This window comes from Apis florea, unplaced genomic scaffold, assembly GCF_048593485.1.
Source record: "Apis florea isolate Af1SG1 unplaced genomic scaffold, ASM4859348v1 contig_3203_pilon, whole genome shotgun sequence".
In the NCBI taxonomy this organism is placed as follows: Eukaryota; Metazoa; Arthropoda; class Insecta; order Hymenoptera; family Apidae; genus Apis; species Apis florea.
Window position 1 is genome coordinate 958,695 of NW_028256723.1, and position 25,655 is coordinate 984,349.

Consider the following 25,655-nt stretch of genomic DNA (forward strand, 5'->3'; position numbering starts at 1 on the left):
AAAGTTAATTCAATAGACGTACAACCTCGATACAAAAGCGACAATTCATATACGATGATATTTATATATCGCGTATTTATAATCGACGTTCGTTCGCTATTGTATCGTATACATTTGTATCGCCGTATAAATATTCCATCCATCAGTGGCGGTTCGATCGTCTAACGAGCATGTTCGACGCCGGTGCGCGTTGATTTGTACACTGTCGCGAGTAGTAGATGGATAATATTATACCCTGCGTGACCCGGGTCATGCGTATACGTCTACGACCACTAGGATTAAACGCGTGAAACGAAGGGAACGAGAATCGTCGCGCGATCACGATCAGTGCGATTTTTCCTTCAACGTCGTTGACAACACGCGTTCGTCGTCTCGAGAGGATATTTCGTTCTTGAACGAACGTTTGAAAAATTTGCGAGGAAAAGTAATCTCGATTATAATAATGAATCGTTCGTTGTGTTGAAAACAAAGAATTTTCGTTGTACGAAATTTGTGCAAGGGGAAAAAATAGGTTTGTGTGAAAATACACGATTTGATGTACGAAAAATAAAGAATTTTCGTTGTAGGAAAAACCACGTTGTTAAAACGATTTGATGAAAAATAATGAATATATAATAGTCGCGGATTAATGAAAACGGTTTGTCCCGGTAATCGCAAACATTGAACGAGGATGTGCAGCATTCTTGTGACCGAAAATAGCTATCAACAGTGTCCGCTGGTTATCGAGATTTGGCAAGTCTCCAACGAGTAATTAATCGAATTAAAGCGTGGGACTCGTTAACCTTTATTCTCCTTTCCAAACTCCTGTTGCGCCTTAACATGTTACACGCCATTCGTTCAAACTCTTTCGCTGTGATTTCTTTTCGATTAAATTTTATAGATTTATAATAAAAATAATTACGAGGATTATGTATAATACGATTGCATACGTTCCTAGGGGAATCAAAATTGTTGAATTAGGTACTTTCGATGCAATGCGTTGTAAAATATCATTGAAAATATTACTTACAAACGTATGCAATATATTTCGCGTTTAATTACAGCGAAAGAACGGACGAGTATAAGCAACAATTACGATTATCAAACTCTTCGAATTTTCCCCTTAATTTAATCCTCCCACCTAATTTAATATTCCATTTGATAAACCTCTTCAAAATCTTCGAATCATTCGAAACATCCGCTCCCCCTTTAAATTTCCTTAAATTTCCCGAATTCGTCCCACGCGATTGAAAGAATGCAAAAAAAAAAAAAAAAAAACTACACATGGAATGATTCGACGAAAAATAAAGAAATAGAATCGAAGGTAAGATGAAAAATCCCCAAAAAAGAGAGAGAGAGAGAAAGAGGTGCAGCCCACTCGAGATATCATCCTGTTGGTCGCAAACATCGTTGAACGCAAGTGATCGTGGTCGGCGATTCGTCGTACCTGGCCGCTCCTACTTTTCGTGTATATTCGTATGGCCGTGTCCGGTAAGAAAAGCGCGTTGAGAGAGGGATTGATTGATCGAGGTTCACTCACTGGTGTCGGACGTGTGCACGGGAGTGGTGGCCGGCGTGTTCGTTGGTTGATGCTGCTGCGCTGGCTGCGTCGGTATCCCGAGGGATGCGAGCAGCGGCCGGGACACTGCACCCGGGGTGGCTGTCGGTGGCGGCGGGCTCTCCTGGCCGACGAGCAGGCTCGCGGGCGGGAACCCGAAGAGCTGGGATCACTGGAGCCTCGGCCAATAGTTGCCTGTCAGGTCTGGAGTCTGAGACGGGATCTGGACCGGGACCGAGACGCCGGCCGATATCACGCCTGGAAACACCATTCAAACGTGTTCCTCGTTTAACAGTGAACCTACGCGGTCAAATGACCGTTTCGTTTACAAAGTCTTGTATCCATTTTTCAATATTCACAACTTTCTCTATCGTTTACCTTACGAATCCAATCAGCTAAAATCTCTTTCTCTATATCATAAGATACAAATGCTGCTTCCTTGCAGCGGTAGGAATAGGTATACGTGAAATGTCGGTAGGTTTAGTGTTTTAAATTGTTCCTATAAGGAAATAGGGCCTTCCTGTAAGGGGAACCATGATATACTCTTTCGTTATTCGTTTCTCGAATTTCGGGAGGTGGAGGTGAGAGAATAAGGTTGGAGAGACGATTCGACGTGTCGAGGGGATATCGAAGAATTATTGATTGGTCGGCGTTTGCGGAGGAGGTTGTGAGAATAATTTGAATCAAGTTGATTCGAAGGGATAATTGGACGAAATCTCTATGATCTTTATTCCACCAAACAGCCGTGTGAAAACAGCCAATATTTCCAACAGATCCAAGTAAGGACGAACGAATTGGGCCGAAAGCGAGAGACATCGGGGAAAGAGGGAGGAGGCAAGTGAAAGTCGCAGCAGCGCTCGTGCACGTGAAACGATTATGATGGATAAGTTGCGGCTCGTTCCGCACGTAAGAAGCGAGAGAAAACGGAGGGGACACAGAGAAGGGCGAGAAATGGGGGGCCCCGTTAAAGAGAGGGAGGGGGAGGGGGGGAAAGAAGAGAAAGAAAGAAAGAAGAGGAGGGGGGGAAGAGGGAAGAATCGAATAAGGAGGGGGGGAGGGGAGACAAGAGGAATGCCGGCGCGTGTACCGCAGTATTCCATCCACCATTCTACGGCGTTCCACTTCATTCCTGTAGGTACGACGCCGCGCACCCCCGTATTTCCTCCCCTTTAGGTTCGCACGTTATTGAGCGCTCGCCCAGCCGAGGCGAGACCCAACCCATCCACATCCTCTGTTCGCCCCCTGTACACCCTGAAGAGAGGAAGAGCCGCCCGTGGGGGGAGGGAGACGGTGCGAACCGGAGGGAAAGGGGATGAGACGTTGAGACGGAGGGGGAGAGAGAGAGAGAGAAGGACAGAGAGGGAAAGGGAGGGTCGATCCTCCGCAGTTTTCGTTAAACGAGAAGGGTGGGGTGGGGGAGGGAAAGTCGAGGAGGAAAGTGAGAGAATCGGGGAAAATGGAAAATTCAGCAGCCACGGGTGGTGAAGGGGTGGGTGGAAAACCACCGAACATCCCGTTCTTCGATTCGGGGAGCCCGCTGGCGCCCGTGCGAGATTTGTTTTAAAATCCTTTTACAATTCCGAACGGGCGGCCACGTGGTGCTTGTACCACGTTTTCGTCTATTCTTTTTCTCTTTCTTCTTTCTTTTTTTTTTTTATTCTCTGACGTATAAGGCGTACAAGGCGTTCGTCTCTCTCTCTCTCTCTCTCTCTGTCGCCTTCGATCTTTCAGGGATTGTAGGTACGACCCCTGTTGAGACGGGGCGGGATCGAAAGAAAAGAGGTTCTTATTGTTGGATAATACTCGACGTTTTATTTTGCTATCGACGCGTAGGGTGTCGGGAGTGAGGCGAAGATTGGTTGGAAATTTGAAGGGAAAGGTTGGCCATCGATTTCCCAGAATCGCAGATAGATAGACACCGTTCTCGATGGGAATAAGAATGCCTCTGTTTACCGCCCGACTTTGGATTTAGATCGCGTCCCGTAGTATCGGATACTAGAAAACCGATTTATCTTGAAATATTCGAGGCGAGAAAGACGAGGAAGGAGAGAAGAGAAGATCGATAGTTGGACAAAGGTTTCCCTATATTTTATCGAATTTATTCATCGTTTGCAATTTTCGAGTAAGAGATCTTCAAAATCTGAAAACTACAAATGAAAGATACGATTGAACATTTCAAACTGTACTCGAGCAATTATTAAGGAATAAAAAGAAACGTGGGCGCGTTTTAGAGAGATTTCTATTCCATTCCAATATTTCATTTTCCGTCCATCATTGTTGTTAATCCAGGCGAACAATTATCAAGGAATGAAAAGAAACGAAGACACGATTCGTTGTAGAGATATTTATTTGGTTCCCCGCACGAACACGTCGCCGATGAAACAAACTTCCGCCCGTTGAACTTCGCGTCGACCGCCACGGCAACTGTAAGTGGACCACTCCTCGCGAAGACGCTTATCCTTTTTCATCGTTCGAACGTGCGAGTAATCAAGCGGGGAGTTTGAATGGTGCAGAAACGAGAGCAGCGCCGTGTTCCCGCAAACGACACGCGTCGAGTGCCGCCGCGACGGGAATTTTCCATCCCCACCCGGTTTCCACCGATGTATCGAGAGAAGAACTTGAAAGCTCGAACGAAAGGAATGCGCTTGCTTGCCTCGTTCGTTGTTTGTGGAAAATGGAAGGAGGCAATCACATTTGCAAAATATGAGAATTATTTAAGCGGAAGTATAATGGACAAATTCATCGTGAAAAGCATATATATGAGAAGGAAAAATGGTGCACGAAGTAACTCGAATAATTTAACAGATCCAACAACCGAACATCGAAAAAGTACTCCTTCTCCAATCAGATCATCCTCCTTTATCGAAATAACGAGCTACGTTATATTTCAATTTACGAACTTACAGTATCAATTTTTGTATCCACTAGAATTGTCCCTTCGAAAAAGTAAAATCAACCCCAGCAAACTCGATACAATTTCGCCCTAAAAATATTCTTTACAAAAAAAAAAACGAAAAACCAAATTCCTGCTTCGTCCAACACCGATCGAAGCGTTAAGGGAAACCACTCTTCTCCTCGATCATCATCATCATCGTCGTCGTCGTCTCTGAAGGTAAAAAGGTTTTTTCCCAGATACGAAGAAGTTGTTTCATCTTCGCCTTCTCGTGTACCGCCGACCTTGATCAGCGTTAAACGGCGAAGCGGGGGGAGGCGGCCTTGAAGATTGAACAAGAACAACAAACAAACAATCGTTTAAAGCGGAAACTCACCGGTGGCGGTGGAGGTGGTTGGTTGGTAGGGCGCACCACCTGGTCCTGCAGGCTGTCCTCCTGGCGTGGTGGGGGTTCCACCATGAGAGGTCGGTATACCGCGATGGGGTTGCGAATGCGCAGCAGTGCTGTGTGCGTGGGAGTAAGACTGCGTCAGCGAGTGAAGGGGCTCGTGGAACACGTACGCCGGATATCCCTCGGCGCGCTGCTGAAGACAGCTTCCACCCATTGACCCGCCCAAGCTGCTCGACATCGAGCTGCCAACGTAACCGAGTAACGGGAGAACCCGTTCGGATCAGAATTCGTTCGCAACAAACAAGTATGATCTATTTTTTAATTGCCGGAAAATTTGGAATTGTATTTTCCAATACGATCGAATTTCAATTGGTGGGTTTTTCGTGGGATTTGATTTTTAATTAATCAGGTTAGGAAACTTTTGGAGCAGATAATTCCAAATTTTTTTATCGATAATGAAATATTGTTCTGAAAGGATCTTCGAATTTGAGAATACGAAATTCGAGGTGTCGATGATTCAATTAATCTGGAAACTCTTGAACCAAATTTTTTATCGATAATATATATCGTTGTGAAAGGATCGAATCTTGTTATTGATCAAAAGTTTGGAATTATTTAAGAATTAAAGAATTTAAATTTTGATCAAGATGTTTGATCAAGGTTTTTGGATAGATTCCAAATTTTCCGAATAGAATGTAATATTATTTTAAAAGGATTTTTCTCAATTAAATTAAAAAATTCATTCAAAAATTGATTTTACAATGCAATATTGATAAAAAAAAATATTGTTGAATTCCTAGGAAATTGAAAATTTAGTTCCAGTTTTGTCTGTTCGTTGTAATAATTGCAAGTATTATAAATATTGGTTGAAGGATTAGAATTATTAATTTTTTCTTTACTTTATAAAATTTAAATAAGATTAAACAGCTATTGATATTTCTTTCAAAAGTGGCGACGATTTGATGAAATTATGACTTTTAATTATTATTCGTTTTGAAAGACGTTAATAAATTTTTCGAGAGGTTCGCGCGAAGGAAAAGTTTCGAAAGATACAATTTTTTTTTTTTTTTTTTTCATTTCTCCACGTCGAAACATGGTAAAAGGAGATAAAACAACAAATTATCGGTATATAAAAAACATTTGTTTCAAAGATTCGCGTGGAAGAATTTCGTGCCACGTTTGTCGCAATAACTTAATGAATCTATAATATAACACTCGAATTTGATTTTTACACAATTTATTTGCTCTCAATAAATATTTCGTATCAAAGAGATTTCTGGATTATGGATATGAAGATGTATAAGCTTTTAGGAGGATTAAAATTTCGACACGAAGGCCAATCATTTATCATTTATTACACAATACGAATTTTCAATGAATCAATGAAATGTCGAATGTAAAAAGAAAAAAAAAAAAAAAAAAAAAAAAAGAAACGTATTTAAAAATTGTTTGGAAAATTTAAATTCGAACCTTTTGATATCTCTCTTATCCTGTAATCTCCGCAACAATGCAACCTCGGTTAAAACGCAGCTCGATTGCCAAATCTTTTTAAACAATGGGTCACAGTTACCGTGCACTACATTGTCACTCCATTTTGACATGTGTAGCCACCAAAAAATAAAAAACAAAACAAAAAAAAAAAAAAAAGGAAACAATCGACGAAAAATTATTTTAACATTTCCACAGGACGAATCAAACTCTTCTCCAATTCTCAAAAAAAACTAAATCGCTATAATATAAAAAAATATATATATATACACACACACATGATAACATTAAAAAAAATAGAGGATGAGTTCGCTCCAACCCACTCCTCCCCCAAATTCGAAATTAAATTCTCCAAACCCATCGCCAAATCATTTAATAATCCTTTCACCGAAACAACAAATATCGTGATATTTCGAAACGACTGAAACTTCTTCGAAGAGGAAGAACTTTCCCTTCCCCCTCCACTACGCACGAGGTTGGGCGAAGGCAGGCGAGAAACACAAAAAAGGAAGGAGGAGGAGGAGGAGGAGGAGGTGACAGGACGAGCTTACCTGTAAGTGTCGGGCATCGTAGCGATCGGCTGCGGTATCGACGAGTACATGGCGTTGAATCCGGCGTTTAAGGGTAACCGTGGCGTGGCAGGGGTCGCGGCCGGGGGCGCTGTGCTGCTTCCACCCCCGCTGCTGCCACCGCCGACTACCTGATCGACAGCGGCCCTCCTCTGGTTCCGTAATTTCTCCTCTCGACGCCACTTCGCCCTGCGATTACTGAACCACACCTGCAACCGACGCAATGACGGTGCTTTTGTCACGATAAGGGGCGTCGTCACTCCGAGCGATGCGGCTCTCGCATTATCTCGCACACCTCCTTCTCTCCACGTATCTCCACTCCTTCCGCTACTTCCTCCTCGCTCCGTGCACGCTTATACCTTTTTTCGCTTCTCTCTTCCTTTCATCTGCTTCTCTCCATTCACAAAACATTCGCTCCATGCCTTCTCACGCTATTCTCTTTCTCGTTCGTTTCTTTACTAGGTTTTAGATATTCTTTTTCGTCTGTTCTAATTTCAATTTCAACAAATTAAATCCTATTAATCCCCTTTCGAGTTTTCCTTTCTACGCTTGTTTTGTTAATTTTTTTTTTTTTTTCTTTGGATCTACCCCGTCTATAGGCTAATAAATTCGGACTGCTTTCTCAATTTACGCCCTCTCTTAAGCGCGTGTCTTTTCGTCGACCTATTCTACTAGCTACCGAGGTTTTTCTTTTATCTAGATATTTTTTCCCCCTCCCCATTCTCCTGTCCTGTCGAAAGCGAAACGAGAGTTTGCACGAGATCCTCGTGCAATCTGTTAATTGCGATTCACGGATGGGGAATCGAATCAGTGTCCACTTTGACGTTCTTTGATGTTTCGTTCGTCTTTCTTGTTCGGTTTCTTCCTTTTCGAAAGGAAGCGTTTTCGACAGCGGATTCTTTCTTTTAAGACTATTCGTTTATGGATATAGGTTCAAAATTGACGCGATTCCGAAATTTCGATTCCTCTTGACTTTAAACAGAGGGATTAAACGAAAGTTCGAAAAATATCGGATAAATTCACAAGTATCCCACATTCAAGCGAATATTACTTACTTACTACGAGGCTCGCAACTCGAGACTGAGCAGATTTAATAATCCGTACACTCGAGAAAATAAGAAGAAACTGAAGTTCAGTTGCTGAAGTTCAACCCCTTAATTGCCAACAAACGTTTAATCGTGGGTCTATATTCACCAACAGCACTCAAGTTATAACAATCAATCGAACAAACACTCGAAAATGTACGCACGATCGAGTAAAGATTCTATTTTGTTTTAAGAAGAATCGAAATCTTAACGACGAATCTCTCGAATCGAAATCGCGACAGGGATCGACGACACAACTTTTCGACACGAGAGATGATCACTGGTGGAAGAAGCATGGCCAAGATGGCCCGTAATAACCTCGTAATCTCGAGCAACAAATCGGAGCTTAAGCTCTCTTTGTCGCGCTTCCTCCCGATTTCCAAGATGCCCTCCTCCTCGCGATAAGAGGATTCCCTTTTCTCCCTTCGATATATGCTCGTAATAAAAACACGGATTACGTTATCGAAATTTCTTTCCCCCGATACTTCTTCCCTTTCATCGTGGACCAACGAAACGATATCGCCGAATTCCGAAGAAGGAATCTCGAGGATAAAACAGATCCGACGAACCTTTCTTTCTCGAGAAGTTGGACAAGTTTTTTTACCCAATTTCATCGAAATAATTTTATAATCTCAACAGAGAAATGTTCGTGAAATATTTATGAACGCGGGAAAACTCTCTCTCTCTCGAAAAAAAAAAATCGGAGAAGAAAAGGAAGGAAGGAAAGAAAGATCAATATAGAATAGAAAAGTAAAAATTGAAAAAAGGGCGGGGAAAAAGGACTAAAAAAAAAGGGGAGAGGGGGGAGAGAGAACGAATTGTTGAATTACGAAACGAGCTCGATTGCTCGGCTCATTTGCAAAAGGGGGAAGGGAGAGAGAGAGAGAGAGAGAGAGAGAGAGGGAAGGAGAGGGGGAAGAGAGAAAAAAACGGGACGAACACACGCTCCTCTCCTCCTCCTCCTCCACCTCCAACTCTTCTTCCAGCGCGCGCTTTTATTAAATAGCCGACAATTGCTACGTCGGCTGGTTCCGTTCGCGAACAGCCGCTTAAACGTTCGCGCGATAATGAGAAATAACGATATAAAAATTCGATTGCCAACAATGAGCGCAACTTTCTCAATTACCATGCGCCACCGAGGACGCTAACAATAAGCCAGACCGGGTGAGGGAGGGGACGGGGGGAGTTATTATTTTTCCTCCTCGTCCACCCCATTTCCCCTCTCCAACGCCACCCTCCCTCCCTCCCTTCCTCGCAAGCCTCTGATCCTGACGCTAATTTGTACGCATTCATTCGAGCTATTGGTTGAAAAATAAAATAAACGTGAAAAGAGGGAATTCAAAGGGGGGAGGAGGGTTGGACGATTCGCCTCTATATATTTGGAAAATGTATCTCTATAGGGTGTTAAAATATATTCGTGGGGATATCTTTTTTCCAAGAAATATCTATCTTGAAGTGAAAAAAGAAAAATTTGGAGTGGAAGAATGTTAGGTTAGAGACGAGACAGTTTTTTCTTTTGCTTAAGCTTAAATTATGCTTACAATTGCTTCGATAATTTTGGGAATCAAGAATCTTTGGTTGTTTCTGTCTCCGGAATCGGGGACTCCAAATCGCGAATACATTGTAATATTAGTCTTGGAGAGGAATGTTGCTGTTTACACAGAATAAGTTTTCAAAGAGACATAATAAATAACATCATTTTCAATCTCTTCGTGAAATAATTATATCTCTTATATTAAGAATTTATTTCTATTTCACTTCTTATTCTTCACAACGTTACATCAACCGGACGACAAAAACGGATAAAAAATACTTTCGTAATAAAAAAAAAAAACAAGTTGACAAGAAAAGAAACGTCCTTCTGCATGCAACCCTCGTATATCCAAAATGGCCACCGAAACGGCCAAACATATCGCTATCCCTCCTCTCCGTATTATTAAACAGAGAGTGAGAAAATTTAAAATTCATTTTGTCCGTAGCGAAAAACTTGATCCCGCACACCCGACGGCCTTCAATTGAACGAAATAAAAGAGAGAGAGAGAGAGAGAGAGAGAGAGAGAGAGACGAAAAAAGAGAGAATAAATTTCGTGTCGGCAGCGACGTGGCAAATCGTGTTCTAGCGGGCCACCGGCAAATATCCACCATTCGCCCGCAGCGAACTCCTTTCGCCCAATACCGTCGTTCCTCGTAAACTCGTCCTACCGCGTCCCGAAAACTCGTTTGAATCGATCCATTCGGAATTCCACGAACCGGGTACATCGTTCCCGTCCCTCGCGGCAGACCTTCTACTTTGATTGGCAATGTTTAGAAGATGGCGTCGAACGCGAATTTTAAGATCGTTCCATGCAAGATTTCGGATCCCCGCGTGTGCTGTAAAAATAACACGGATCCAGATATTCTGCGAGGATTTTTTCTCCGCCGCGCATTCGTGTTAACTCGTGTTTCCTTATGTTTGAAAATATTGGAGAATTTTTTAAATTTATCTCGAACGATGTTGATTTGTTTCGGAGTAGTTAAGAAAGATTTCGGATATTTCTTGATTTATATCTGGATTAAAAGACGGAAGGCAAGACACATCGGTCGGATGACACTTCTGGAGGAAGAAGAAAAATTCTACGAGACCTCGAGCTAGAATTTGAAAAGTTGCGAAAGAAATTCGAAAAGATCGAAGAAAGATTTTTATACTCGCATCAAGATACAGAAGAATCACGAGATCTTTCAGAAGAGAGAAATTTCCAAACTGAACTCGAATCATTTTCTTCGTCGAAAGAATTTTTAATCCTAAGCCTGAAAATTTTGCAATCGAATTTTTCAAACTCACTATAGATTGGAATTATCGGAAGGAACCGCTCACAAATAATATTTCATAGACAAGATTGTAGCGATTGGTAGGCGACGCTCGAGAGAGCGGGCAAAGATTCCTCGACGGGATTATCGGGGTCCTTTCTCTCGTGGAGAGGCGCCACCACGCCAATGTCCGACGATGCCACACTTCGGCCATCACGGCGTCACACGAGGGATTCTTCTCTGGGCAGCGCCATAGATGATAATCGGGCAGTGGCGGCGGTGTTGCGCGGCGTGGCGAAACTCGTGCGAGTATCCAAGGTATATAGGTGGAAAAGCGAGGAACAACCAATCAGAGGGCAACCTCCCTGGGGACGCGACGTTGCCATGGTTGCGTTCGAACCCTCTTAGGCCGTCTGTGCCGGATCCCTCACGGCTTGCTCGGGATATGCCGCCGCGTGCGGCGTGGCGTTTCGTAGCCGTGTGCCACGACCGAATCCGCCACGCCATGTCCTCGCCGTGCCACGCTTTTACTCTCTCTCTCTCTCTCTCTCTCTCTCTCCTCCTCTCTCTCTCTCTCTCTCTCTCTCGCATCGTCCGTCCGTCACGATTGTCCTCGTTTCCTCGTCCAACGACGTTCGAGAGAATCGTACTCTGCCTTTTTACCATTTTTTCGCAATCTTTCTCTCTCCCCCTCCTTCTTCCTCCACTCTCCTTCCTTTTCCCTTCTACTAGTAGCTCCTTACTCCTCTCCCACTCCCCTTTGTTCCATCCAACGACGATAGAAGACTCGTTCCTCTCTTTTTCCTTTATCTTTCTTCTCCTATCCATCTTCCCTATATCTCTCTTCCTACCCTGTCTGTCTATACTTTCTCCGTTTCTCTCTCTCTCTCTCTCACACACACTCTCTCTCCCTCCGCTCCACCTCCCTCCACCTCTTTATCCACCTCTCTCACTCTCTCCAGGCTCTCTCTGCCTTTGCCTCTCGCACCGGCACTCCCGGTTTCCTGCACTTAGCAAGATCAATACCAGCCAACGAGGCTTGAAAACATGCGTCAACATGGTCTTGCACTGTTTGTACGTCCACATAACGCTCAGCGCCCGGTTACTACCACCGACGCGAAAGCCCGCCGGCCACTTCACCACCCCCTATCGTCGGGGCCAGGTGAGGGAGGCCGAGCGGATAGCAAGAGGGTCGAACACAGCGGCACGGCGCGGCCAAACAATGTTCGATAAGGCTGCGTACATATTAGCTCGTATAACCGTGCGTCACCCCATGGCTCGAGCAACGATGTTATATTAATTAATTACGATACACTCTCTCTCTCTCTCGCGCGCGCGCGCTACTCTTCCTACTCTACTTCGTACCTTTGTAACTCCTCTCTCTCTCTCTCTCGTGGATATTCGCGTATTGCACAGCACACGTGATTTCTCGAAATTACGCTTTTCCTTGGAAAAACTTTGTTTCAGCAACAAAAACGGGAATTCTTCTTTCGTTTTTATATAGGGAGAAGTATAAATAATCTGGACAGAAATGGCAGAAATTTTTATCGTTATTCGAATTTCCTTTAATCGCGATCAACGATTCGCAATCAACGAGATTCCAAATTTCAAAAAGCGACGAGAACACTCTTCTTCCTCTTCCGTCAAATTTTTCGAAAAACCTGCAATACCAGTAGCGCGCGAGAGAGAGAGAGAGAGAGGAGGATCCGAATGGTTGGTGGCGTTTAAAAAAAATGGCACGACGGTGTAAAAAGAGGCCTGCATAAAGACGAGAAATCCCCCCCGGGTGGTCTCGCAGATTCGTCTTTCGAGGTGTTTAACGTCCCCGTGGTCACGCGTTTCAAAGCGTTTAATGAAAGGGCGTCGTTGCACTTAACAGCCGCCCTTCTCTCCTAAGGCCGGGAGAAGACGTGTCGTGGGAGTGGAAGAAGAAGAAGGAGGAGGAGAAGAAGAAGAAGGACTTACGCGGAAGACACGACCAAACGAGGGAGGAGGAGGAGAGAAGGAGCGGAGAAAGAGAGAAAAAAGATGGAAAGAGGAAGGGAGAAAAAGGCGGAGCGAACGAGAAAGAGGAAGCACACGCCGCATTCGCACATTCACACTCACCTGGATACGTGCCTCAGGCAATCCAATCTTCTCGGCGAGACGCTCCCGTGCAAACACGTCCGGGTAATGTGTCCGCTCGAATTCTAAAACGAAACCAGTTTGCAACAAGTGCTCGTTATTAAACGTGGCTCCGTTGGATAGCTCGCGTGTTTTCGCGCTACTATATAAGTAATTTACTTATACCTACACGTGTGTGTACTACATATATATATGTTATATATATATATGTGTGTGTGTGTAGTACGTATATTTGTTTTTAACTCGCGCGTGGACGTGGTACAATTTTATATTAATCGCGCATAATTTCGATTCACCGCGAGACAAGATTAAAAGGATAATTATCGAACGATACTCGAACACGCAGCGCCGACTTGAATGGCCGCGGATCCAATTAAAGCAGCGGTGCTGCTCCTGCTGAACGAGAGAAGACCGATATATATATATATATAGATATATATATGTGTGTATATATACATATGTATATACATATATATATATATATATTTGAGGAAAGCAGTAATTTACCTCGACCGTCTCTGAATATGCATGCATCGTCGCGAAACGGAATACACGTACACGTACAGGGGTTCCATGACACGATCGTTCGACGTTTATATCGTTATTACCGGCTGAACGAAAATGGAGCTTTCTGTTCATAGGGGGGGCACAGGCATAGGTGTTCGTTACGTGGAAATGTGAAATTGAAGCTACCTATGGTACTTTCCTCTCTTCTTTTTTTTTTTATTGTTTTCCTCTTTTCAACGGTAGTAATTGTAGATGGATTTTTGTAGGATGATTAAAAGAGGGAAAAGGGGATGTAGCCGCTTCCAACCCCTTAACGCCCGTGCTTATGTTCGATATAGTTTCAATTATGAATTCGTATCCCCCTTGTGAGAGGATTTAATAATTTACATTCGGAATTACTAACTCATTTATTTTTGAGAATCTTGTTTAGGACGATGAGTAGTAGTCGGTCCTCTATTATTAATACCATGCATATACGTTGGTTTATCTCTTTTAAATTAATGACAACCGGTGGTGGTTACCTTTCAACGAAAATCTCTCTCACAAATTTCTATCTATCGAATATTCTTCTAACGTTTATACATATTTTCGTTCGAATTTTAAAAATAATTATTTTGAAAAGAAATACGGGCGTTAAGAAGGTTTTCTCTTTTTCTCTTTTTTTTTAATATAATAAATCGATAATAAATTCCATCCAGTCCAAAAAGTCTTAAAACTGTCTAAAACTAACCTTTCTCGAGGCTGTCGATCTGCTCGTTGGAAAAGGACGTTCGGTTGCGCTGCAACTTCCGTTTTAACCTCAGCCGTACCTGCGAATCCTCGTCGCCGGACGAGTTGTGCTCCGAATTGCCATCCGACGTGGTCTCTTGCTGATGCGACAACAGGGAGCCCGTGTCTGAAAGCAAACGTAAACGTTGGTTGCCCCCTTTCATTCGAAAAACCGTTTCTATCTACAAAAGGGGAATTCTATCTCCAAAAAAGAGAGAGAGAAAAAAAAAATTCAAACCCATCATCTTCTCTTCTTTCATTTCGCATTCACCCTATTATTTCTCGGGGCCCCGATAGATACGCGACGACGAGAAGAAAATTCGGCCGAAGGAGGGGGATAAGAGAAAGGAGGGGGAGGGCATTCGAACTTTCCACCAGTTTGCCTCGAGAAGAGCGATCCAATTAAGGATAGCCCCGTCCCACCCACCGACAGTATCGTTCCACCGATTTCGCGACGAACGACGCGGACTAACGTTCTCGGTATTCCTAGAAACAGCTGGTGAGAGAGGAAGGGAGGGCCAAGATTAAGACGGAAAACGACACACACAGAGGTGTGTCTGTACCAGTGGTGGTCGTCGTCGTCGTCGTCATCGTCGTCGACGTTGACGGCTCCCGCGATTACTTTCCGCCTCCGCGCACCGAACCCTCTTTCCATCCCTCTCCTCGATACCTTCCTGCCATTTCCTCCCCCTGTCCATCCCTTCGTGCCTATATACTCGCCCTTACGCCACACACTTATACGTATATATATATGTATGTATGTATGTACGTATCTCTCTGGATGCGCTTTATATATATATATATATATATATCGTCCGCTCGTCAGCTGCTCGCTTTCTCGTTCGCTCATCTCTCGCGCATCGCGCACCACCCACCCTTTCTCCACCGCCTTCTCTCTGCCACGACCCTCTACTACGAAATCTCTCGCCAACTTCCCTCTCTCCACCCCTCTCGCCACCCTCTCTCGCAATCCGAAATACCGCCATCCTCAAACGTGTATATATATATATATATATATGTACCGATGTGGCCCCCCTCTTCGTCCCTCGCGCCAAGTGAAATCATCGTCTGTATACGCTTTTATATGGGATATTTTCTACTTATTTGAGTAAAGGTGCGAACCTGTTCTCGAGAGTGAAACTGTACTGTTCGAGAGTTTTTTTTTTTTTTTTTTTGGAGAACGTGGGTGGTGTTGTTGTTGTTGTTGTTGGAGTAATTTGATAAGAGTTAAAGACGTCGATTATAGAAATTCGAGCTAATTGGTAATTTTAATTTTGTTCGATGGAAGAGTGAAGTTTCTTGCTACATAGCAATTCTTGGAAAGTATTTGGAAGAGGAGATGGAAAAATCGAGAAATCAGTGATCCTCCGCTACGAAGAGAAAATTAATTACCTCATAATTTTACAATTTCATCGTAAAGTAACCCCAAAACCATATCACATTGTTATACAGAAACGGTGGGCATTCGTTTAGAATCAGATCACAATTGCCCTAATCTGCTTATCTCGAATTCGCGGTTACATTCAGAAGCATCGCCCGATCGGGAGAGGACCACGACAGATCGGCCTTGATCCTATTAGAAGAGAGACACCGTTTCCTTCTTTCTTTTCTTCTCGATGGAAGGAACTGGTCGGCCCCACAATGTGAAAATACCGCACAATGAGAGGCGAGAGGAAGGCGCGTAATAACGGGACGAGAGGGTGTTGCGCGTACGAGCAAGATTATAATACGTGGAGGGTGCTCTCCCTCCCTTGACTTTCACCTCGCCTCGAGACCATTGTCGGATCCGTCACCGCGCGGCAAGAAGTGGATCGAGCCATTGAGAGGATTCCTGTGCCGATTCTCTACACCTTCTCTCGACGCGAAAAAGGTGAAAAGGACCCCAGAGAGGCATTGACCGTGCTCGATGAACGGTAACAATTTCGTTTACGTATGGGGGTTGGTCTACGTTGAGAACTGCTTGCCGGGAAACGAGGTGTGAAAACGATCTTTCCTTGTTGATTTTCAAACGTCTAATTCATCGACAAATATGTTTCTTTTTTTTTTTGATTAACGGAATTTCATTCGTACGAATCTTTCGTTTCTTTTTTAAAAAAACATCTCGTAAAGAAGTCACGTATCGTAACATTTTTCTTTTTTAATTCCACTAATATTTCCAACCTTTCTCGAAATCTCTTGTTTGAAAGAAACAAAGGAAGAAGAATAAAAATTCTCTACGAATTCTCTTCGCGTTACTCCCCGATTTAAAAAGTTTACCTAAAAAAAAAAGATTGTTCGGAATAACGTTAATTCTCGCTTAACGAAAAAAAAAAAAAAAAGAAAAACATGCCCCTCCCCCAAATAATCAGAACAATAAAGGATCACCATTAACGAAGTGGAGGAACAATCTCTTGTTCGAGAAAACACGGTTGCGCGTCGCGCTTAGCAATTAAACGTATAATTGGGACTCACCGCTTCGTTTGAGCAGGGAATCGTCGCGGCCGTGAAGCTGGCTGCCGGGTAGAAGCGACTGGCCGGAGCCCGGGGTCGCCGCCGTCGGGATCCCCGTGGCCAAGGGATGATGAGAGGGCGTAGCGGAATACCAAGCCGGTGGCCAACCTGCAGCCTGCCCATTGAACATCCGAAGCTTATCGTACACGCTCTCGGCACCCTGATGCGCTTGCACCGCCGCCGCCTGTTGCTCCTTCTGCGAGGCGAGGTTCCTCAGCACCCTGTTGATGGACGACACCTGGACGAAACACCAATTGATCGATCGAATCGAAATCTTGGTATCGAGAGAAGATTCGAGAGGTATGTATTTATATGCATAATGGACACGTTTCTAAAATGCGTTGTAAAGAGCGTATGGATATTTTGGGAGGCGCCGTTTTACATTACATTCTTTGATTCTGTGGTCAAATTCTTCTCTCGAACGAAGGAGAAAAGAAAGGATTTTGGAGAATTAATTTAAGAGAAATATAGATACATCGATGAGAGCGAAATAGAGAGGAGAGGATTGATTGTTGGAGAGATCGATATCGAATCAATATCGGAAAAAGTTTGCCCGTTGTAAGTTGCATGCACCATTTTGGAACGGTGATTGGTTTTTCGTTTACCGAACGGCGACACTGTTTTCAGGAAAGTATCGTAGATTGATTTACCGGATTGTTTGACAAGTATCAAATCGTTAGCAGCAGAACGCGGTAGAATGGTAACGCGGCGGTTGTGATCGAAAGGAGTTTGTTTGTTGTAAGTCGAGTCTCATCTAGCCATTGCTTTTTTTGATTTATCGAGCACAGATTTTTCAGCAGAAAACTGCCATGAATACAGGAATCGAGGATCGAAAAAATAAAATCGCACGATTTTGACGCGACGAAAATTCCACAAACGGGTCTCGAGTTCGACGTAAGTCGTTTCGACGCGAGTGTCGTTTATCGTGAAAATTTTCCAGAGATTAATCGACGAGGGGAGAGGAACGGTCAATCGTGAAAGATCGCTCTCAAGAAACAAAGAGGAGGAGGAACTTTTTTTCCCAAAGTTTCATTCCTCTTCTTTCCTCGCGACAATCATTTCTCCATAGTTACATAGTCTCTCGTTCATCGCTCCCTCTTCCGTTCTTCTCTTTGCCGACCTTCACGTTGAGGGAGAGACTAACAGATGAAAGGACACCGCCATCCAATTATTATTACATAAAACGGTTTCCATGGCTCTTCGCTCCCCTAACCAACGATGGTGGAGCGCGGTCTTCTTCACCTTGTACCGAACCACTGGCCAACTCTAAAGTTATAACGAGCCACGGGGGCCGAGCCTTGTGCTCTCGACTCTCGCGCAATAATAGTCTCTCGCTCGCTGTTCTACGCGCCCTCCCCTTCTCTTCCACGTCCCCCTTCTTCATCCACCCCCCCCCCCAAAACATCGACGAGTCGGTCGGTGCGCAGCGAGCACACCGAGTCGTAGAGCCCACAACTCTATGTGCATTCACTCTCCCATGGATCTCTTTCTTCCCCCGACGTGGGACGTGGAGGATATCGAGCGAGGCTTCTTAATTACTAGGCTTTCGTTGAAAGGTTCGATGAGAGAAGAGGGGGAGGGAGAGAGAGAGAGAGAGAGGTCCTTTCCTCGAGTTTAAGACGAAATAATGGGCGTGTATGCGGTCGGGTGCCAACAACCGAGTGTTGTTGCACACTCGAGTATGCACAGCACGGGTCAAGAACGTGTATGCACGTGAGAGAGGAGGGGGGTTATTACGTCGAATAAAAGCCGATAAATTCAATCGTGTGCTTTTTGTGCGCGCCGCCTCCTCGACGAGGGATCGATCTCGAGCGTCGACGAGCCTCGAGTTTAACTTCAAGCTTTGTAATAAGCGAAACACGTTTAACGCGATGCCAACTCACCGAAGCTGTGTTTCACGCGAATGATTCGCGAAAGTAAAAGTAGATCTTGAAACGAAATAAAAAAAGTATATCGATTTGATTGGCTACAAAAATCGGAGGGAATAATCGATTATGCTTTCGTGTAATTAATTACGATTCTTTTAATCAAAAGCTTCTCGATTCGAGAAACGATTGACATCAAAAGGCAAAAACAAGGATAGTAGTAGAATTCTCTTTTTATCCGACCCATCTAATAACTCTCTCGCAGACGTGAGATACACAGTTTCTTAGGAAATTGCGCAAACCCATCGAACGGATCCAAACAAACGAGACTCGACGTAATACGAAGCAAGGAGAGGCCCCGCGCTTGTTCCTTAACCGGAATCAATCCAACAGGGAGAGGGGTGGTAGGTTACCTCGAGGAGGGAGAGACGACGGCATCGTGGAAAGTTGGTATCGCAAGATTCGTCTCAATCCTGCGGAATAATGGCCACGAGAGAGAGAGAGAGAGAGCGCATGGAAAGGACGTTTTCGAGACTAACTGCATACAGCATCGAGAGAGAGAGAGAGAGAGAGAGTTCCACAGGCAGAGTTCCAGAGCCTAGGCTTTCCATCATCAAACCAAGCAACCTGGCTGTTCTACGCTTCGCTCCACTCGGCTCTCGCCGCACAACAGCCGCAGCACCGATGCAGACCATTACACGCGCGACCGGACACGAATAATTGTGCAACACGCTTAACTGATCCCATTCACCCTGATTCTACCCGCTTCCATCCGCTCGTCGGCGACTAACCCCGTCGCACCCCATTGCCGCGGACGATATGTACCCACCGCAACAACCGGCGCTCCACCACTACCATCATCGTCATTGCTATCATTACCGTTAACGTCGTTGCGCGAGACAATCGCCGTCGTCGTCATCGGTGCAAACCATCCCCTCCCGATCGAAGATTCCTCGAAACGATTCGTCGATACCAAGAGGAGGAGGATTCTATGTTTCGATGTTTCGTTGATTTGGAATGTTGTCTTTACCTTAATTTAAAGCGATTAACGATTATTCATTAAAAACAACGATAAGTGAGACGATTCAAGGAAACTCTATCGCAAACGAGAGGGAGATTTTGATGGAACGAAGTTGTCAAAAGAGAAACCGAGTCTCGTTCAACTCTATTCAATTCTATTCGCGCGATCCTCTCTTCGCCTAGACAGAAACTCTGTGATCATTATAACGATCGTTCCACGATTTAAAAGCCGCTGATCGAACCGCGTTCCTCCTTTCCGAACACCGGATAAGTAAAGAGCGGATACTCTCTCTCTCCCTCTCTCTCGCCGATTGATCAACCATCCCTCCCCTCCCTGCGAGCGAACTCGAGAGCGCACAGGATTCGTGCGCTCCTCTCTGTTCCCAGAGAATCGGGAAAAGCGAGTGGTTCACGAGCCGACGGATAACGACTCGTACGCGTGTCGTCCCCTTCGATTCCTGACAGCCACCAGGCGGAATCGAAAGGGAGCTAGCTTCTTCTTCTCGCGAGGAAAAGGCGACCTTTCCTCCGCAACGACTCGAGGAGAGAGAAGGGCAGAGGAAAGGATGTTTGGAGGGGATGGAAGCCCAAGGGGTGGACAATGCCGAGGCCCGCGTAATGGGCCGATTACCTATCCCACCAGATCGTATTGACGAGACTTTGATTAGGGTCGAGTGGCCAGATCCGACGGGTAAGTATCGACAGGGGTGCGCGCCCTGATAAACCGCCGCCACTGCACAAAGCGAGCCTTCGCGTCTAGGCGAATGAGCATCCCGTTCCTGGATGGATTGGAACAGGACGCCAGAGTCATTGCGCTTTTCTTCTGGAAAGAGGTGATCTCTCTGGTCATTTGCTAATTGCACGCTCGAACGAGAGCCAGTTTTTCGGTTCAAAGCGCGATGGTATGCTCGTCTCGAGATGGTCGATTATTTGAGATTGATCGAGTTTCGATCGTTTCTGAAGGAAAAGTGACGAGATATGATGGAATCGGAGGATACTCACGCTCGGTATGTTGTCGTTGTTGCAAACGCCCTCTTGCAAAAGTCGATCGCGAATCTCCCAAGCGAAAATCGATGGACACTCTCGTTTATAGTCGGCGATTTTGTTCACTACCGGCGTGGTCGCCACACGTGGTTTGCTACCGCCAATTGCACGTGGTTTAATTGAACCGGTCTCGTAGTACCTGGAAAAATAAACCAATTTCTTTGTCGGCGGAGAGATTGGAACGAGCTGTACACGGTGAAAATAAATAATATTTTTCTCGCATCTCGATCAAAATTAACACCAATAAAAAAGTAATAATGGAATCGTGGATATTAATAACACGAGATAAATTGAATTGATAAATTCAATGCAAAAATGTAATATTCCTCGTGTATCGAACCATCTTTTATTTACAACTTTATAACCAAACACATAAAAAGGAAACGAAACGTATGGGAAGAAGGAATTTGATCAAATTTCAACGCGATCTTAAATCACTGACCTGCCTAGTATCTTGGAGACGCAGCCATTGCTGACTTGCAGTATGCGCGAGATGTCGCAGGGTCTAGCACCACTGTGGGCCAGTTCAACGATCTTCTGCCTTGTAGAGTCTGGTAATGGTCGGCCATTGACGTAAACACCGCCAAGCTGGTTAACCCCGCTGTGTCCTGCAGCCGAGCACCCAAATATTGAGTTCTGTCCGACCATAGAACCCCCGCCAATACCCGCACCACCCCCGTGCATCAAGTCCTCCTCTGTGAACCAAAATCGCGCACCAACGTGTATTCTGTCACTTAGCCAGGGTGTCTGGTTGAATAAACACACCGGCCCATATGTGTCCACTTGTGTACGCGTGGGCCACGTTCTTATTAGCCTGATTGCACCGCATGCATCGTCATCATCGCCGTGGACACACATAGGTGGTGACGAACCACCGTGCGCTATCGATAATGGCTACCCGTTCTCGATTTGGCATACGCTGTGTGCCAAACGCTGGGGCCTGTCGTCGACTTCGCGTATCAAAGGTGGGAAATTCGATTTGCCGACCAACGATTAACCCCTTCGACGCGACGAAATATCGGTCCTGTGGAAGAATCATTTTTCATCGAAGATATAATAATACAATAAAATAGGATATTTTCTACAAATCTTTGAAAATAGGTATACTATATATCTTTCTTCGTTTACTTTAAATAACAATGGAAGGAGAATTGAAGTAATTCTTTGCGAATATTAAAATTACACATACGAAATATAACCGTGTAAGAGTGAATAACTATTTGTCAAATTAATTTTATAATTGATGGAACTTATTGTGTTTTTTAGATTTTGAATTTATTTAACAAAAGAGAATGGTGTTTAAAAAGAGATAAAAATATTTGTGAAAAGATAGAAACGTTTATATATATATATATATTTGTATTTTTTAGAATAATAATGTTTCTAGAGCTAATGAAATCATAGTGCTTGAAATTGTCTGGAAGACAATTCTTAGACCGCAAAAGATTAATCCTCCGTGTACCATTCTGTAATAATATATATCATGATTGTTGAAATGGAAGGGAAATCCAAAATAACGTAGTATCGAAGCTGCTGTAAATCGTGACAATTTTGAATTTCCAGAATAAACAATTGCACGTGATAAATACAAATACAACGACTTTTAATAATTACAATATACACGATAATAACACGAGTCAAAAGGTAGACAATGAATGTTTAAAAAAAAAAAAACGCCATTGTTAATTTCGTTACGCGACACAGATGGCACGATTGTAACAGTCTACAATTGCGGAGGTACAATTCCAAACACTAAAGAGTACACTGGACAATATTTGCGTTGGTTAATCGATGAAAATACCCGAAACCACAATTAACTCGTTTTTCGACGACACACGTTCGTAAAAATCAATAAACTTTTGTTAAATTTAACGAGATAAACGACTGCAAATAATCAAGCTATTCGTCCACGGTTTATCAAAATGTATTTTCAGAAATAAAACAGTGAAAACGAGTTTAATAAAAAATAAAATAAAAAATAATGAAAAAAAAAAACAGAGAGATATATCTTTTATTCTCATTGTACATAGCGAGTAACGACGATTCACGCGAAATCATCGAAGATTGTGCTACACGTACAAAGCATTTAAAGAATTCACCGTTTTATCGAGTATGAAGAAATACAAAAATAAGGTGGATGTACAAAATGAGCCCTTTGCTCTTTTGTCACCAATTTTTTTCTCTGAATTTACGTGCTAACGCCGACAGCGTGCGAAGAATAAGAAGCAAGTGAACCCCGTAGCAGTACGTACTTACACGGGGTACACACGGCCAGGCGCAGGGACCGCGGCAAGGACTACCATTCCCGACATTGCTGCTCGCGCTAAATGCATCTTGCAATTAACGAATTTAATTAATCTACCGCTTTTGCGGCATGCAAAACGACAAGAAATAGTTGAAACGCAATTTGAATGGGTCTGCTCGTAGTGCTACAGCACTGTATGAAACCACTTTGTGTGTAACGTCGGAGCACACCATGGCGCTTTCATCAGACTTTAGCCGGCGTCACGAGAGGGCCGAAATTCCACACGTTTCGTGCTTATTTCACGCTTAAAGTAGGCATGTTTCCGCTCCGCGACTATCTGTCACTTTTCCTTGTCTAGAATGCACAACTACTTCGCGATTGTGTCGACGTGAGACAATCGAGAATTCTGTTTTCTCCATTCTCTTTTCTATTTTTTTTTTTTTTTTTAATTTCTATTTTAATTGATATCTTAGCGAGAAAAAAATTGGAAAAAAATAAAATAAGAACGTTTATTTACGCAAGTTTTACAAGTATCTTAAAAATGAAGACAATAAAATTTTGAATAAACGAAATAATGAAAGATTTCTAAATATTTTTTTAACGATATATAGTAATATATAATTTTCTACAGTGTATATATATTTGTACTTTTTCAAATATATTTTAAATATTTTCAATTTTTGTAATAAACTGTACTACTATTATATTATATTATTAATTTTTATCTAAATCATATTCATCGATCACCAATTATTAATTTACGATCAATCATTATTTTCTTCACCTATAATATATCATACTTATTAAACTATTAAATATTCTTAAATTAGTCAAATTTATACAAAACCGCTAATCAAATTATCCAAACAAATAATACAATATTTTTATATTGAATACAACATTTAAAAATGCGAATTGCTAATAGACAAGGTAAGCAATTATATAAATTTACAAGATAAGTTCTCTAATTTTTACATTATTATCGTGAATTCCTATCTGAATATACGATCATTAAAGAGCAAGGTAAACGAGAATTTTGCATAAGATATTAAACAGATATCGCGAGTAATAAGCACTTTTATACTTTGATGACAGAACAGAAAATCAAGACAGTCTGTCGAACGAAACAGCGTAAAGTCTATTCGATTATGCATGCTGCGTAAAAGAGATGATAACGATATAACGTTAAGACATTTTCCTTGATCCGATTAAAATGGCGAATATCCTTCGAAAATCCAACGTATGGCCGATGAATATTCATTCGAATGCCTATTCAAATAACCACGTATGTAAATGTGATCAAGTATAAACGCACGTTTTTGATGTGTGCAATGCATTATGGGACTAGCACATCGCATCGCATCTTTCGAGATAACACTGGGATTTGCACATTCATGTATATTACTACTATCTAATATTTATACACAGTACTTCTTTCATTCAAAAGAAGATTATATCTTTCGTGATGAACACATTTTGCTTTATACCAACAAGATATCACTGTTAGATACACGATCAGTATGTGCATCAAACTATGCTTAACGTTCGTGATAAATTATTTAATCAAAAGCATAAGAAATGCTTTTCAAGCCCTTATTTACATCGATCAATCTCGAATACAACTATGTAATTATTTATACGGATTCGAATGATTTCACATATTGAAAATCACGATCCAAGAAATCAAACGAAAATCAGAATTGTTCTCAATCAGATACCCTCGCGGAGACTATTGTTTTCCTTTAAAACTCGTTCGTCGTAAAAATAAACTATTGTTAAAGGCATCGAAATCCCGGCGTTGCGAGAAAACCCCGTCGTCGTCTCCGCTTTGTGGGACGACGCAAACCCGTCACTGGTTTTTCACCAGTTTTAATTCATTACAAAGAGGGTGTGACTCGGACACATACATAGGTATACACGGAGAAGGAGGAGGAGAGATCCCGGCTGGACGACGAATACACAAAGTAAAATCCTTTCTCTCTCCCTCTTCCTCTCCCTACTGATCGTCTACTATCCCTTCCACTCTATTCCTCTCTCTCGTCTCGCACGAGGAGAGCGAATCGTCCGTAGCGCTCAGCACCGGCGACCCGTGCACACGCCGTCCGCACACATTCTTTATATATAATTTCGCGTTAATCTACGCGACGACCAGCGCAAAAGCGAGTCATGCCGCAAAGTGAGGCAAAAAGGTTCCACTTGGCTGAGCGTGAAACGGGACACAGATTAAATCCCATCCTGCCGGCGCACGACGTCGCGGCACCCTTCCTCTTCGTCCAACTTCCCTCCCCGCTACGCCATCGGCCCCCTCTTATGCCACCCTACCTTCCATCACACTCCCTCGCAGCGCGGTCCCCTACCCCTCTACCTACACCGTGGCCGACCTCCCTCGCCAAACAACCTCTGAACCTACCGTTCCTAACGCTACCGCCCTAGACAAGAGGGGTAGGGGCCAGTGGGAAAATTCTGCCATTTCGTTCTCTTTAAGCGCAGAAATACTTGTCTGCTGTATAAATACATTCTTCGTGCCGATTAATACCATTTTCACTTGTTTTGCACTTTGTGGTAACTTTTCGTTTGTTTCTAGCTTAACACGATGTGTAAATAGTGTTGAACTACTACTAGAAGTGTGTTGAGTATAGTATTAGAAAGAATTGAATTCCCGATATAGATAAATATGATATATAATATCATAAAAACTGTACCGATGATGCTATATGATTTAGCAGATTTATAGATAGATATTTCTAATGATGCACATTCAAGATTTATCCTATTAGATAATGCTGGCAGATGTGCACCTAATTGCTCAATAAAAATAGCAACAATGTGGAAAATTATGTGA

General features: G+C 43.2%; 1 protein-coding gene across 1 annotated transcript; it reads right to left on the reverse strand.

The window, feature by feature from the left end:
* Window positions 1-1,332: 1,332 nt before the first annotated feature.
* toy (paired box 6 protein twin of eyeless) lies at window positions 1,333-21,285 on the reverse strand. Its single transcript, XM_086911102.1, has 8 exons — window positions 21,011-21,285; window positions 20,527-20,707; window positions 16,601-16,877; window positions 14,112-14,276; window positions 12,857-12,939; window positions 6,861-7,087; window positions 4,807-5,063; window positions 1,333-1,795 (listed from the first exon to the last, which is right to left on the reverse strand). Exons 1-8 carry the CDS (start codon window positions 21,250-21,252, stop codon window positions 1,707-1,709), a joined length of 1,521 nt encoding a protein of 506 aa, XP_086767228.1. The 5' UTR covers window positions 21,253-21,285; the 3' UTR covers window positions 1,333-1,706.
* Window positions 21,286-25,655: the final 4,370 nt, after the last annotated feature.

Excerpts from the sequence above, each read along its gene's own strand:
- toy (XM_086911102.1), bottom strand. The coding sequence starts at position 21,252 with ATGCACGGGGGTGGTGCGGGTATTGGCGGGGGTTCTATGGTCGGACAG. Across the intron at positions 16,878-20,526 it reads ACAACGACAACATACCGAGC|GTGTCGTCCATCAACAGGGT; the intron begins GTGAGTATCCTC and ends TGTTTCGTCCAG. Across the intron at positions 1,796-4,806 it reads AACCACCTCCACCGCCACCG|GCGTGATATCGGCCGGCGTC; the intron begins GTGAGTTTCCGC and ends TGGTGTTTCCAG.